Below are 16164 nucleotides of genomic sequence, written 5' to 3'. Positions count from 1 at the left end.
GATAATACTCCTGTTATAAGGCAGGAATGAATTGGTGGATGTGACACAGCAATCTCAAACAAGAGGTCAGGCTCCCCTTGGTTCTGCCCTGCACATTCTTTTGCATCTTGTATATATACTTATGACCAGTATTAGGTAGGGTAGGAAGCAGCCTAGGAAAGATGCCACAGTTTTATTTTGTTAAAAAAAAAAAAAAGAGTGGGGGAGGGGTATTTTGAGTGTTTCTATAAAATAATTCTGCCAGGGTGCAGATTCTGTGGTGAAAGGAGGTAATTCTGGCACCGCTGCTAACTTGGCACCTGTGGCAGACGCCCCTCTTGCCACCCCTACTTATACTACTAGGAAAATACATATTGTTCAATGGTGCAAGTTCGTTAATTTTATTTATATTTTGAAAATTGGAGTCCAAAGCAGGGTACACACAAAAGCTTACATTTTCTTCTCCCTTCCAACCTGTAATGCAAGTGATTCTCATCCAGGGTGATGGGCCACCCTGGGGTGCCACAAGATCCTTTGAAGGGTACCACAGGAAGCATGAAGAGATAGGTGAGGGATGAGTAGACAAACAAATACAGAGCAGGCTCAACCTCTCCCTGCCTGGCTGTTCCTCTGCCCTCACCGCCTGGACCCTCTGCAAGGGGGCAAATACTGTAATAAATACATTCGTATCTGAAATAGGGTGCTGCTCAGTTTACAAAAATGATGGAGGGGTGCCTTGAGACTACTGCTCTAATGCATCCACAAACATATTTTATTCCAAAATCACACAAACCTCCTTCCCTCCCTCTCCCCACATATATATCTTTCTTCCTGGTTGAAACTTCATGTGTTAAGTTTCAACCCTGCATAAACTTTTACAGCCAGGTTTTAAGCCCCTAAAGAGTAGAATACTAATTGTACAGTTGTAAAATAGGAGTTTATAATGGAAATACTGACATGGCCTCTACTCTAGCACTGAAAATGCATTGCCATAATGAAACTAAATTGATCCAAGTGCTCACACATTAAATTTTCACTGCAAATCAGCAGGAGAAGCTAACTGTTTTAATTAAGAACAAGATCATATGTACTCATTCACCATTTCAGAACTTTGATCTGGTGCACGTCACCACAGGGACTGTGTTAAGTTTAATCTTGTTCCAATTAAACTTCAATAGTCTAGAGGAGGGAATGTGAAGCAACAAGATCACAACAAGAAATAGGAAGATTAGTCAGAACTGAAGAGAAAAGGGATCATATTTAAGACACCTGGACAAAACAAGAGACCATAATTTAATCAAGGACATAATGCTTTCTTTTCCTGACAGTGTGCTCGGAGCACCTCACACAGACTGGGGCAGATATGCAGCTGCCAAACATGGCTTTCAAGACTCCATGGTCTACAGAGGAAATAAAAATTGGCAGATGCCACAAAACTGAGAGAGCAAACAAAAAACCAGGAGGTTAATACAAGTACTGTATTGGCCAAACAAGTACTGGGAAATTTCCTTACAAAGAAGTGCTTCAATCGCTTTCTTTCTCTCTTGCTGGAACACAGTACCTCAAAAGAATTGAAACATATTTTTCAGGATGTGAAAAATTCTCTGGAGAATTTTTCTTCACTTACAACCAGACCCTATATTAATTAAACAATATTGGAGAAGTGTTTGTCGTATAAGCTACTTAAAGCCCTATGGGATATCCAAATCCACACCACACTGATACAATTTCCACAACCTGTGCAATGAAACTATAATCAATTGATTCAGATGCTTTCCTCTTTGCTCAGCCAACAAGATGAGAAGCAGCTTCCAACCTTCCTTCCTTTTTCATGTCCTCAGATGACAAGGTATTTAGCAGAATTGGCAGGTGTGTCAGAATCTGACAGGGCTGCACTTTGAATACTTCTGCTATGGCCTCAAACTTGTGACTTCTGGATTGTCAACTGTGCACCTTAGTGCCCATACCACCCCAGTCTCATAGCTCCCAATTAGAATGAATGTTCTTATGCTATTCACTGCCTGCCATTTGACATGGTGACTTCCAGTTGTGCATAATGAATGGAAAGTAGTTTCTTTCCATTTTGGTAGATTTTTACACTGACATTGCACAGCTACAAAAGATTAGATTTCCTGAAATACAATAAATAGGTGGACTTGATAATTTTAAATCAATACCTAACAATGATCTTCCTGGATGCTGCCAGGTTACATAAATATTCTCCTACACCTTGTGAAAATCTCAATGCACTTTTTAGGCACAAACCAGTTCAGCCTCATAACACCTCCCTGAGGTGAATAAGGAATAACGCAGAGTAGATTAGACCTTATAAACTAACTAAATAATATATACAGAGAAAGAGTAAAAGCATTTGTGTACTCAAATTCACTTCATTCACAAAAAAATAAGAAGAGAATGTGGACTATGCCATTATCTACAACTAGATAATGTTGCCATAGCTGGGGTGGACTGCAGCAGCTGATGAACAGTATACAGAACACCTATGTGTATACTAAATTCATTTTCTTTCTACTTTGAAAAAGAAAAGTAGAAAGTACTAGGAACATCAGGAAAGACCACTGACTATGGCCGCTTGTTGTCAAAGGTAACTGCATCTCATAACTCCAGACAAACTGATCAAGCTACATCTTTAAACAAGATGGATTTTGCCCCTCTCAAACTCTTTCTGGAAGACTGTTTCAAAGTCTCAGTCCCCTGACAGTTAAAAGCCTTCCTCTAATCACTAGCCAAAATATATTCATAGCTAGTTTACATCTAGATATTTTTGTACTTCAAATTAATTTCTAACCCTGCCTAACATATATATAGTATTCTACCACATCTTCTCTTGGTCTTTGTTTTGCTAGGTCAAACAAGCCAAGCTTTTTAAACTTATCTAGAGCCCCCTAACTATTCCAGGTATCGCACAATTATCTTAAAACCAGCTACATATGCAAAGCCATTACCACGCCATAAAAAGTCCATCCAGCTATAAAGTTAGACCTTGTAGATGTGTCCTAACTTTATAGTTGGTTGCTATCGAGCTTTAATTTGCAAGTGTAGCAGGGTCTCCCCTATGGCTGGGACCCCTGTCAACCCCTGTACACCATGCCCAACCAGAGCTGAGACTCCCAAAACTGAGGGGACTCTCAGCCCCAGCACCTGCCGACTCTGGGTCCCAGAAGCTAAGCGGTATGGCTACCCCAGGGGTATGTGAAACCCCCGCGCCTTGGAGATTGCAGCAGCCATGATGTCCTAGGCTCAGGGTGCATGAAGTGGCAGGAGGCACAACTGTGTGGATCTCACACTGGATCCCTTTACCTGCACGTGTAGAGGAGGCCCTAGGAACAGAGAGAGAGAGCGGAACGTAGCTATGTGTCAAGGCTGAGTGGCCTCTTAGAGATTAGCTCATCCAGACTCGCATGAGCTTTCATAGGTGACAGCCTATGAATGGATAAATTTGATGAAGTAGACTGTTGCCTATGAAAGCTTATGCCTCTCCGAACAAGTTAGTCTCTAAGGGGTCACCATGCCCTGTTTTCTGCCTGGTAACATAAGCTGTCCAATTCTCCTAATCATCCTAGTGGCTCTTCTCTGCAAGAATCCCAAGATTTAAGATGGAAACCCAAGTCCTTCCCTGTATGACAGGCATCACATAAAAATAATAGCGCTGTATTGTATTACTAAGGAGATGATGAAAAATCCAGAATTTTTTTTTCCAGACTACAAGGGCAGTTAACCTAGGGGAAACTAACCTTCCTAAGGATTTAAAACCACCCAAGAGGTATAGTATTTATAATTTGATAAGCTGTAAAATAAATTTTATAACAATGTCTTGATTATTTATTTTTGTTCATGAGTTAAATGCCCTGATCCTAAAACCCACAAAAATAATAATCCAATGGCCATGCACCCACAGAGGCACTAGAAGTCACAGGGAATACAGGCTGCTTTGTAGTCATGCCTGATAATTAATCCATTGTTAGTTGTTTAGATTTTCCAGTACAGTGATACCCACTCCTTTTGTTTGGGACACTACAGGCTGCAGCATGCCAGCCCATCTTTACTTACTGATTAAATGAATGGAAACAGTGGGAGGTTAGCTGGCCACCATCAATCAGGGTGCACACAAAGTCAAAAGCTAACAGCAGGTATTGGATTTGACCTTTCCAACACTAAGCTTGAGCACATGTAGTTCTTGAAATCTACAGTATGGACAGTTTCTATTAACAAGCTTTGATAACTTTGTACAAACCCCATTTCTGCATAAATACTATGTAAATAACATATATCTGCACTTAACATTTCTCTGGCAAGGTTCTACTGAAAAGTCCCACAGACACAAAACTGGGGAGTTTATCTATCCAAGTAGTGTCCTCTAAATCTCAATCAGCAAGATGAAAGGACATGTATATGGAAAATACATGCAGACATTCTGACAAGAGTTCCAGAAAATCCTACAGAGAATTTCTTCCATTCAGCACTGGTTAGTAGATTATATTTAATAACGCATAATAATATTTATAAGGGAAAAGCAGAAGCACTATTTAGATGGCACAGGTTAGAAACAAAGTGGAGGGAATTCAGAGCACCAGAACCTATGCAAGATAATTAAGCATATTAGAAAGAAGTGAGCCATGGCCAGAATTCAGAGACCTACTTCTGAAAAATTTTAGATCATTCATGAAAGAAGAAATCTAGCTGGTTGTTGGGTGTAGCTGTGTTGCTCTAAGGACATAGGCAGACATTTGTAGAATATACCCTAGGTAGATGTGATATCTTTTATTAGACCAACTGGAAAATTTGTTCTTTGCAAGCTTTTGGGCACAAACATCCACCTTCAGACATATAGACAGTCTATTGGTAAATTCACTGAGAAAAACAGAGTGGGAAAAACACAGCAGCTTGGAGTTTTTCCCCCACTGTTTTTCTGGAAGGATAAGGAGGGTATTGTTGATTATTTAATCACGGTCTTTGTATCTAGATACAAGTTTGTCTGTAGAAAAAAAGACTTATTGTTCTGATATATAAGGATGTGCATCAACTTTGCATAATACCACATAAACAGTATCTGCTCACTTTAAAAGCTAATGTGCTACAGAGAGATGCCCAAAGAGTCCAACAGATTGTTCAAGGGAGGACCCAAGTTGGACTGACTGGCAAATACATTATGAAGGCCCCAAGTAAGTTCACGTTAAACAAAAAAAAACATTTTAGCTGGGGGAGAACTAAGGAACAGAGACGCTAGGCAACTTATCTAAAATTATATAAGAAATCTGTAGATTCAGAGTTGTTAGGGGCTAGAAGAGACCTTTCAAGATCATCAGGTCCAGCCCCACTGTGCTTGGGCAGGAAAGACTGCTAGGGTCCGATGACCCCAGTAAGGTGAGCATCCAGATAATTTTTGAAGATAGCCAGAGTAGGTGATTGTACCACTTCTGGGGGGAATCTATTCCAGACCCTGGACACTCGAGTTATAAAGAAGTTTTCCTTGTGTAAAATCTAAAGCAGTCTTCTACCAATTTATGACCAGTAGTCCTAGTCTTCACCTGGGGAGCAGACATTCTCCCAGTCCCTGATGTGCACCCCTTATATACTTATAGGCTGCCACCAAGTCCCCTCTGAGTCTTCCCTTCTCCAGACTGAACAGATGTTTGAAATGCATCAGTAGATCCATGCCAGGTTTTTGTTTGCTTTGCAGTATTGCACTGGTGGCTCATGTTCATTTATGGTTTATCAAAACCCACAGGTCTATTTTGGTTGTGGTACTAGTAAGTATAGCACTTCTGAGCCTGTAAGCATGTTGCAGGTTGTTTCTCCCCAGGTGGAGCACCTTATACTTCTCAGTGCTGAATATCATCAGATTTTGATCTGCCCAGCTTACGAGCCTGCCCAGGTCAGCCTGTATCCACCAGCCTATCCTCCAGCCTGACCACAGGCCCCCATAGTTTGGTGTCATTTCTGAACTTTGCCAGTCCACTTTTAACACCCAAATCCAATGAATCTCTTAAAAAGCACCAGTCCAAGTACTGAACCCTGAGGGACACCACTGGTCACCAAGTGCCATGTTGACTCAGTTCCCTTATTGAGGCGGCGTGTTACCAGATCAGAGAAGGAAATGAGGTTGGTCAGGCGTGACCAGCCCACAATGAAGCCATGTTGGCTGTCTGTTAGAATGTTGCCTTCCTTTAGTCTATTGCTAATGGATTTTTTGATATTTTTTTCCAGGATTTTTCCAGGGACTGACATCAAACTGACTGGCCTGTAATTCCCTGGCTCCTCCTTCCTAACTTTCTTGTAGATAGGTACAACATTGCCCCTCTTCCAGTCTTTTGGAACCTCTCCCAAATGCCATAAGTTTTGAAATATTTTTGCCATGGGTTGTGTGATGGCATCAGTCAATTCTTTCAGAGCTCTCAGCACTCTTTCAGCATAGCTCAGTCCTAGATATATGTAACACCTGTACCCACTTGATTTAAGAAGTACATATAGAGAATTCCACAAACCGAGGAATTTTCCTCGGCTTGTGGAATTTTTCATTACTCAGCTGAAATCAATGAAGTTGCAGCTGTTTACCATTGCTAAGGAGTTGGCCTAGAACATAATCATTTTCTAGAAGGAAATGTTCTTCATTGTTGTGGTTTCACATAAATAGAAGATCACACCCTAAAATCTCTTTGTACTTCTCTAATCAGAATTCTCTCCTACCTCCTTGGTATCTTTTATTAAAAGTCCATGGATAGGTGAAGAAAAATGGTGATCTTTATTAATTGAAGATGAATGAAGCTGCTTGTCGAGTCAACATTCAGCCAGAAGGGGGCAGTTGCATAGATCCTAGGCAAACAACATCTTGAAATATGAATTGCTTCTTACTTAAAAACCCTATGAAACCCTGAAAAAAGTTTGGAAAAAGGGGTGATGCAGTTGAGTTTAGTCTCTTTGTTTAGTAGAGTCCTAAAAGAATGTACAAATTTGTTATTTCTTGTGTCCCAAATTGAACTCCGGGTATGTTCTACAAAAGATTTTAAACTGCATTTTACAATACTTAAATTATGAAGGATTTCTTTTACTAGGTAGCATTTCAATGACGCTATTAAATGATGAGTGTAGACTAAATCAATCTGATCTGGAAGACTGCATATGCTTAATTTAGGCACATGAGTAATTCCCATCCTTATTTAATAAAGCACATATGCAAGTGCTTACAGCTGACTGATTTCCAATGGAATTTAAGCATGTGCTTATGTTTTTCTAATAGATATATGATTGCTCACATGCTTAAAGTTAAGCAGATGTCTAATTGCTTTGCTGAGATGAGAATCTAAATGAGAAGGCAAACAATAGATAGGCAGATATCTATGAATTAAAATTAAAAAGAGACAGAGAATTCTTTCCACTATAAAAAGGTACCTGGCAGACACGATTGGTAAGAATCCAGTTCAAAGAAACAAGTACAGTCTCTAATAATCATGCAGAGCCATGTTCGATAATTGATCATGGCAAATGGTGTTCATGATCAAAGAGCCTTCAGCAATAGCAATCTGCATAATGGTTTTCCTGAATGATGTTTGCTCAGATGTGGGGGACGGAAATACTGTATCATGCAATAGATATCAAAAGCAGAGCTCCCCTCAATTTGCCCCAGGCATGGTTTGGCTTAATAGCCAAGGAAGAAAGGAACAGGAACAGGGAACAAATAATGTTTCCTGAAAGTGATGTTCTTTGACAAGCTTGGCAAGAACATCTGACCTACTGATTTTTTCTCCTGTATTCTTTTGAAACATGGTAGTCTGTAAGATTACCAATCCCCATATAAAGGAATGCTAAGCCACAGCAGGTTGGAGTTTTTCCTGCTTGTTTTTCTGGAGGGACAAGGAGTTTACTGTTGATTTTTAAAATCACAGTCTCTGTATCTCGATACAAGTTTGTCTGTAGAAAGCAAACCTATTCTTCTGATATACAAGGATGTACATCAACTTTGCATAATGCCACATAAACAGTATTTGCTCTCTTCAAAAGCTGATGTGCTACAGAGAAATGCCCAGCATCCAACAGATTGTTCAAAGGAGGACCCAAGTTGAACTGACTGCCAAATACACCATGAAGGCCCCAAGTAAATTCACATTAAACAAAAGAGACCAATTAGATGGGGGAGAACAGAGAAGCTAGGCAACTTATTTGAGATCATATAAGAAATCTTTTAAACGGCAGAGAATTGAGCATAGCTCTATTCTACCCTAGGTTAGCAAACTAAGCACTAAACCACCTTACTCTTCACAGGACTGCCTTCCTCAGGGCTGTAGTCTCATAAATACACCCATGTGACCAGTCTCCCATTCAGTGTCTTCTCATCCAGGCCAAACTGTCACCTTATTCTTTTTCTAATCCCTTGGGATCAAAATCAAAGTCAAATGGCAGCAATTCCACAGTGGCAAGACAGAAACAGAGGCATCTATCCTGCCAAGACAAGCATCCAGAAGGAAAAAGGTAAAATGGCCTCCCCAATGGCCTATGTTTGTACCTCACCACAGTGGTCTGTAGCCTGGAGTTTTCCTGGTTCTGTCCAAGGTCATGGTTTCTCAGGTAACAGTAGAGATTTGGGAAGTATTTCTCATGTATTGCAGGCCAGGAGGTTGTAAATGTTTTTCATTAACTATAACTTTTCAGGAGTTATCATTACTATAATATCCTTGAGTTAGAGATAAACAGGATCTAGTTGGATTATATTAAGTTAATACTAACTTAAAATACTTGGACTGGTAATCCACCCAAGCCAGCACCACACCTCTACTATAAATGGGGCCCATGATTAAACCTAGTAAATGTATACATTTAACAGAGAAGGCAGGGTAGATTTGTACCTATTTTATATATATCTGCTTTCGTTAGGTGCAGATCTACCCTGCCTTCTACTTGACTTCAGACTAACATAGCTAACTACATCTCTAAATTTACTGTAAATCAGAGATGGTGGGTAGAGGTATCCATCACTCCCACAACTGAATAATTTATTCCCTGAAGCAAGGCATGAGTGCGTTTTTATAGGCTAACTGGTTTCACTCCTACTAAGAAAAGTTTTACTATAATTTTAGGAGACCAGTCATACTTGTCAAATGTACTACTTTCAGTAGTTAGATCAAGGTCACTGAATATTTTAGATGTGGCTGCATCTGCCACTGTTAATTAAAGTGTCATGTGAACCCTACACTAAAGAACTACAGAAATGCTTTACTTTCATGAAAGATGTGAAAAAGTAACTTGCCTAAACTGTACTTCCTTCTGCTGAATGGCAAATGTCCTGATCTTAAAAGTGGCTATATTTTGTCTTGGTGGACAGGAAGAGAAAAACCCATAAAGTTCTCAATATCAGCCTATATAACAAGATAAATTGTTGGATTCATGAGAAGGCTATTTATACAGTTCAGCAGCCGGATACCTGCAGTATCAGGTACCATCAGTGAATGTTGCAGAGCTGGAAAAGCTGGTTGTACAGTCTGCAAGAATTTAAGGGGCAAAATAGCCTAAACTCCAGCTGGGTTCCAGCAGCCATGGGGCATGGTCACATCTTCCAGCCTTGAGGGTGCCTGAAAACCCCAGGGCTGGGAGATTGCAGGAGCTGGGGCTTCCAACCACAGGAGCTTGCTTCTTTTTGGTGCAAGGGGAGCTTGGAATCAGGCTTCCCCTGCACTGGCAATAAGGTGTGATAGGATCTAATGAGCAACCATGCCTCCTGCCATGCAACATGTTCACAACTGTGTAGATCATGCATTAGATCCCATTGTACCCTTACCTGCACAGGTAGAGGGCACCTAACATGGCATCCTGCCCAGCCTTCAGTTCACTAAGAAATAGTTCTATAGTGACAGCAAAGACATAACCAGGAAATAATAAGATACAGACTGGTTGAAAGAATATCTTCAACTCTTACGTTTATAGCCTTATCATAAGAAATACCACGCAAAAAAAAGAACACTGTTTTGAAAAAAAACACTGCAGCCTTTGAAATAATCTATAGGCTACATTTTAAAAGTCAGAGGGGGAAAACAAAAGGAAAATAGAAGCAAAAAAAATGGAAATCCCAAAATATGGCCACTAAATTGTTCAATATTTGCAAATGGGAGCAGGGGACAGAGGAGGGAGAGTGAGAGAGAGAGGATCATCACTAGTAGGGATGAAGAAATTGGTATATTTACTGGGACAGCTAAATAGACAAGACTTGAATCAGAAGGCCTAATTCTGATTCTTGCCTTCATCGAAACATGCCACAGAAATATTTTATTCATACTGTCAGTATGGGAGCTAACTAGAGCTAAGATTCCCACTAATTAAGCCATCCTTTCTTCTGCAATTCTGCTATCTGTTAGCTGCTCCTGGTAATGTAACTCCCATTTCACAGCCCTACAGACTGTTTTTTTAATACTAGCTAAAAACATTAACTCAAGTGTGGAAAAATTAACTTGGGCGAACATTAACTCAGGTGTAGAAATAACTTTCAGTGAAACACTGGATGCACTGCCAAGATACTCAAGAAGTCCTGATTTTATTTTATGGATCTAAAAGACATATATATTTCATTCTAATGACTATAGGACTAAAGAAACAACATCTTTTGTTTATTTTTGCCTAGTTTGTTGTATTTTTAAGCCATGATATATGATACAGCAAATTATGCATATTTGAATAAAGTTATATTTTCCTTTGCATTGATCTTAAACTAAATAATATAGGCCTAGGCTCGTAGCATATTATTATAGAATCTAGTTTCTTTTTACTTGGAAAAAAATGTGTTGTGTTACATGTGATGATGCACCATACTGTCTGTATCCCGGTTTTTCAAAACCCTAGATTTGTTCATGGAAGTAGCAACCAACAATACAGAACTAGCATAAACTGAGTGTGGTAAAGCAATAAGAACACTCCATTACACAGCGGCTTAATTGTTTGACTAGTTTAAAAAATATATCTGCAAGCTGCTGTTTCTGCAGTAGCATCTTGGCCTAACATGACAAAAAGGAAACAAAAGACTCTGCTGTAGTAATAAGAGGTTACTTTAACCTTTGCTGCTGTTGCTAGAATTTTCCTACATCTATATAGACTTCAGGATGTTAACTGCTATTTGAAACTGCAAAAATGTACTATTACTTACAACTCCCCACCATAAGGCGTCTGCATAGCTGCCAAAGTCTATTTCTCCTGTGTCATTCACAGCATCTTTTTCAGCCAGATACACAAAATAAGAGGAAAAGATCAGGCCCAGAAATCCGATGTACAATGTGGTTATCAGCTCCTGAAATTAGAATTATTATTTTTTTTTACCCAAAGAACTTTGAACTACATAATATTTAATTTTTTGTGCAAAATAAATGAACCAAAAATGTAATTTCGGCAGCCGTTTCACATAGATCATCAGACACGCAGCTGGTACAAAGTCAACTTACTTCTAGTAGTAGTGAGAGTTTTGTAGTGCTGAAACACTTATATTAGCTCAGGATCTGGCCCAGTGTGTTATGAAACTCCATTTATGTTTCAAAACAAGTATCTGAATTTAAAATACCTAATTGTCATGGTTTTTGTAAATCCAGTGGGTGAACTAACTTTTTGCTAACTAAAAATCCTAATTTCATAGTTGTTCAGGGATGGAAGAGACTTTACAGATCATCAGGTCCAGTCCCCCTGCACTTGGGCAGGAAAGACTGATGGGATCAGATGACCCCAGCAAGATGGGTGTTAAGAGGCTTTTTGAAGATTGCCAGGGTGGGTGATTGTACCACCTCTGGAGAAGCCTATTCCAAACCCACAGCGCTCAACTTGAAAAGAAGTTTTTCCTTATGTCTAGCCCGGAGCAATCTTCAATCAATTTGTGCCTCCTCTAGGTGGCCTTAGTGAACAGATGCCACCCCCCCGCCCCGGCCTTGATGTATGCCCCTGATATACTTATAGGCTGTCACCAAGTCCCCTCTGAGTCTTCTCTTCTCCAGGCTGAACGGTCCCAAAATATTTCAGCCTCTCCTCATATGACCTGGTCTCTAGGCCTCTAATCACACACATGACCCTCCTTGGGACTCTCTCCAGCTTCTCCATGTACTTCCTGAAGTGTGGCACCCAGAACTGGATGCACTACTACAGCTGCGGTTTCACCAAGGCTGAGTAGAGCAGAAGGATAACATCCTTTACTTTACTTGAGATGCCTTGGTAGATGCATGCCAGTATATGATTAGCTCTCTCAGTTATGGCATTGCATTGGTAGCTCATGTTCATTTTGCTCTCAATCATGACACCCAGGTCTTGTTCAGTTATGGTGCTGGCAAGCATAGTGCTGCCGAGCCTGTAAGTGTGCTGTGGATTATTTCTTGTTGGACAAAATTTTCAAAGGCATCTAAAATGCCATTTTCAAAGCAATGTGAGCATGTAGAAACCCATTTTTCAAGATATTTGGACACACATTTCAATACTTGGCCTTTCAGTATCTAGGTCTCACTGAAAAAGTCAGAGGACCCCAAATCTCCAAGTTCTGAAAATGTTTTTAGGCAAAAATCAGCCTTAAGGATATTACTACTCATCCTTAAAACTGATGAAGGCAACAGGATTTGGATGAAATTCATCAATTGTATGTCCCTGAGTTCATGTGTTTTACAACACCACAATATTTTCCTGTGTTCCAAGACTTTGTAAGAAACAGCTGCAGGAGGTGTTATTCCATCCCTCTGCACAATCTAACTTACTTGTCTATGTATAAAAACGACTGATCCCAACAGTCTCCATGTGCCACCCTGACGGTCAACATGCAGCATTCGCAGGATCTGCAGAAAACGGATACCCCTGGAATACAATTTTTTAATAAGTTAGGCTCCAGCAGGCTGAAGATACAAGACAAGGCATATAAAGAAGAGAAAGCAACTTTGAAAGGTGAGTTAAGAGAGACAGATCACTTCAGTTAGATAATTCCCATCAGTTTATCAGCTCCACTACTCCTCTGCCCCCATTGTTTATGCTGCTTACTGTTAGACTAAAGTGGGAGATTGGGTGGACAAGAAATAAACTTTGGTAGGAATGCCCAATGTTGCAGAATTTCTGGAAGCAGACAGAGTATTATAGAAATTATTCCCTTGCTGATGTCTGCATATCTTGACAAAGAGGAATCACAACATCCTTTCAAACATAACAAAAATTTCAAAGGAGAGGCCAAATTTGTATCAGAGACAAAGACAACAGTTTAAAAATCCAGAAAGTCTGACATAGTTGGACAGGGGAAATAATATACTAAGAGGGCATATCTGTATGAGATGCTGTAATGTGCAGTAGCCTATTTTACTGCGGATTAGCATGTCACAGCAAAACCTATGCTACTGTGCAGTAGACTTAATCTACGTTGCATTAAGCATCTCAAAAAACCATTCACCTTTGCTGCTGTATCTTTATGTAGTATCTCATTTTAAAGGTGAAGGAGGAGGCATGTAGCAGAGCTATAAATAGGGCAGAGCGCAGAAAGCAGACCAGTAGATCAGCCAGGGAAGGGGACTGCAGTGGCATTTGGAAAGGGCATTGAGCAGTGATTCTCAGCCACAGTGCTATGGCATCCTGGGATACCTTGAGATCCTTTGAAAGGCGCCATGAGTGGACTCAGTGTTAGTGCTGTTAGGTGTGCAAACATGATTCACAAGATAAACCCAGAGATTTCAAACAGAAATGCATAGTTGTGGTCTTTCAGCATTCTTTGCAACAGAGAAACTGCTCTATTATTTTTCTGTAGTCAAAAAAAAAACAAAGGGGGGAAATGAAGAGCTGGCATTTTTCAAGGGGTGTCTCAAGTCTATCCAGGGGTGTCCTGAATTTATCTTGGGGTGCCTCAAGCCTAACCAGGTTGAGAACCACTGGCATAAGACAAATTTTGTGGCATGCTTGCTAAAAAGGTTGGCCTTCACTGATATACCATAATATAACTGCAGCTAAAATGTATCCCTTTGTTCATGGAAATCAGCTAGACCAACTTTCCCGAATACAAGAGATATGGTCAGTCAGTCAGGAACACAGTGAAATACCGCAGAATGACCAGAAGGTCTTAGGTGGCTGCATGTTTTTCAACAGTCAAACCCTAAATCATAATATGCTACGTATAAAGCTTGAAAAAGTCAGTGGTTATCCATAAAGAATACTTTAGCTATAAGACGAGGTCACAAATCTGAATAAAATTTTAATAGATCACTGCTGGCTTATGGATGCTGTAGCTTCATTATAAGTAATTTCATCATTGTAACTGAGGTGAGGTAGGGGATAGAGTAGTAAACTAAGACATTTAATTCTCAGCTCCACTAACATAAATCAGAACAATTTCCATTAAGGATAATGTAAACCTGTGTACGACAACAGGGAGAAGAGTAGGAAAACATAATACTAATAAACCCTTAAAAACTGACATTTTTTTCAGTTATTGATTTGTTATTACCTGATAGCTGAGGTTGCAAACACTTGACCTTTAGAGCCCACGCAAAGAACTATCATTGAAGCAACAACTACAATTAAATCTGGAAAAAAATAAATACATTAGGCTAATGAGTTTGAGGCTTCATGTGAAACATTGACCAATTTTTACTAGAAACAAAGCTGATATGTTAACTCTTTGGGGAGTGGCACTTTCTAGTCAATAAAATCCAGGCTATATCTAAAGATCTGTTTTGTAACGTATGAAAAGAATATAGCATGGTCTGATATTTTAAAGATGTTATTGCACCTTAGGAGGCTGCATTTTAGAGCAGTGGCAAAAGTACTGTAACATGTCATTTTAATACAGCATCAATACAATCATTTACGTAAGCTCCACAACCCACAGATCAATCTGAACCTGCTATCTATTCCATATAACTTGTATATTTTACAATCTTTTAATTTACTGGTACATGTTTTTCACATTTTCCCATCTATAAAACCATGTACTTTAGTGATACTAATCCAATTTATCCCAGACTAGAAAGGAACAAAAAGTTACAACCAACATATTTATATGCCTTAAAAAAAATAACCAAAATAGCTTTGCTATCCAGAAATTGTCATGATTTAATGTCTGGTACCTTGAAAATTACCAGGGAAGGAAACAAGTCCTGCATCCCAATGGCAAGCCAGAAATAACCCCTTTCTAACAGCATAAAGCTCTTGTTGGCATAAAAAACCCTCAGGGTTTCCAAGTAATCAGTAATTTGAACTGGTCCTTGCTCAAGGACAGAACACTGCCTCAGGCCCAGGTAAACTCGAGAAGAAAATCCACCTTTTGGAAAAAAGAGGAAATAGTTTTATAGTGTGTATGTTGGCAACGGGAGGTTGTTTTGTTTTTCTAGGTTGACAGCAGTTTGATACTGCTTAGGCGTTTGCAATGCTGTAAGTCTCCGGAGAGATGAATCTGTAGTCTGAATGCAAACGGAAACAGAGCTGTATGTTGCTTACTGCCAACATGTAGGATATAGTTATGATACTACACAGACACACACACACAGAGGCACAAAATATTCTGTGATGATGTACATCACCTCGATACAATATTTGTATGAAATTTTCCTTGAAATGACATTAGCCACATCACACTGATCACCCTGCTTGCATATTAAAACCCTCTCCCCTATGCCATCTGTCCCCTGCGCTACTACTCCTGTACGTATCTGTGCCTAGGCATAATAGGGAGGGATTTTGTTTAGTCCCAGTTAATATTTCTTATGATTGTGACTTTTAATATTAACAGAAGAGAAGGATTCAGAAATAATTTACTAGATGAAGCACTGAACACCTCAAGAAGGAGATTTTAACATACAAATAATATTTGATAATGAAGTCACTTGCCACTAACCAGCATGTTATAGGTGGTTCAGCTATAAAGCCATGTAAATCAACATTGATAATATGGGCACTGAGAAGTGAGCTCTGTCTTTTAAAAATTGTAAAAGTTGCAACTATTACATGTTGCATGCGATACTGAGGCTGTCTCAAAACATGGAACTGTAGGAGACCCTGTCAGATTTGGCTAAATTTCAAATCAGTTGTGAAGGGAAAGTATCCCTTTCCTGGAAAAGGAAATCAAGTTAAAAGATTTTTTTTTCCTTAAGAAGAAACTGACAGCACTGCAGATTCCTCAGAACAGTCTAATCTATATAAATGCTCATGAAAAATGCTCTTGCTCTAATTTTGCTGGACTCACTATGG

The 16164-nt window shown here is 39.6% G+C and overlaps 1 protein-coding gene across 5 annotated transcripts in view; it reads right to left on the bottom strand.

Moving 5' to 3' along the window:
• Positions 1-16164, bottom strand: part of KCNQ1 (potassium voltage-gated channel subfamily Q member 1) — a 613215-nt gene that overhangs the window by 423483 nt on the left and 173568 nt on the right. For all 5 annotated transcript variants that reach the window (XM_090032512.1, XM_090032508.1, XM_090032510.1 and 2 more), the window contains exons 4-6: positions 14423-14501; positions 12702-12798; positions 11126-11266 (exon numbers count right to left, since the gene is read on the bottom strand). In XM_090032512.1, the coding sequence (XP_089888638.1) occupies positions 11126-11266; positions 12702-12798; positions 14423-14501 (317 nt within the window). The remainder of the gene's footprint in view (positions 1-11125; positions 11267-12701; positions 12799-14422; positions 14502-16164) is intronic.

This window comes from Crocodylus siamensis, chromosome 2, assembly GCF_052110815.1.
Source record: "Crocodylus siamensis isolate JL-2025a chromosome 2, ASM5211081v1, whole genome shotgun sequence".
NCBI lineage: Eukaryota > Metazoa > Chordata > Crocodylia > Crocodylidae > Crocodylus > Crocodylus siamensis.
The sequence above is the reverse complement of the archived record's forward strand: the minus strand, read 5'-3'. Positions and strand labels throughout refer to the sequence as shown.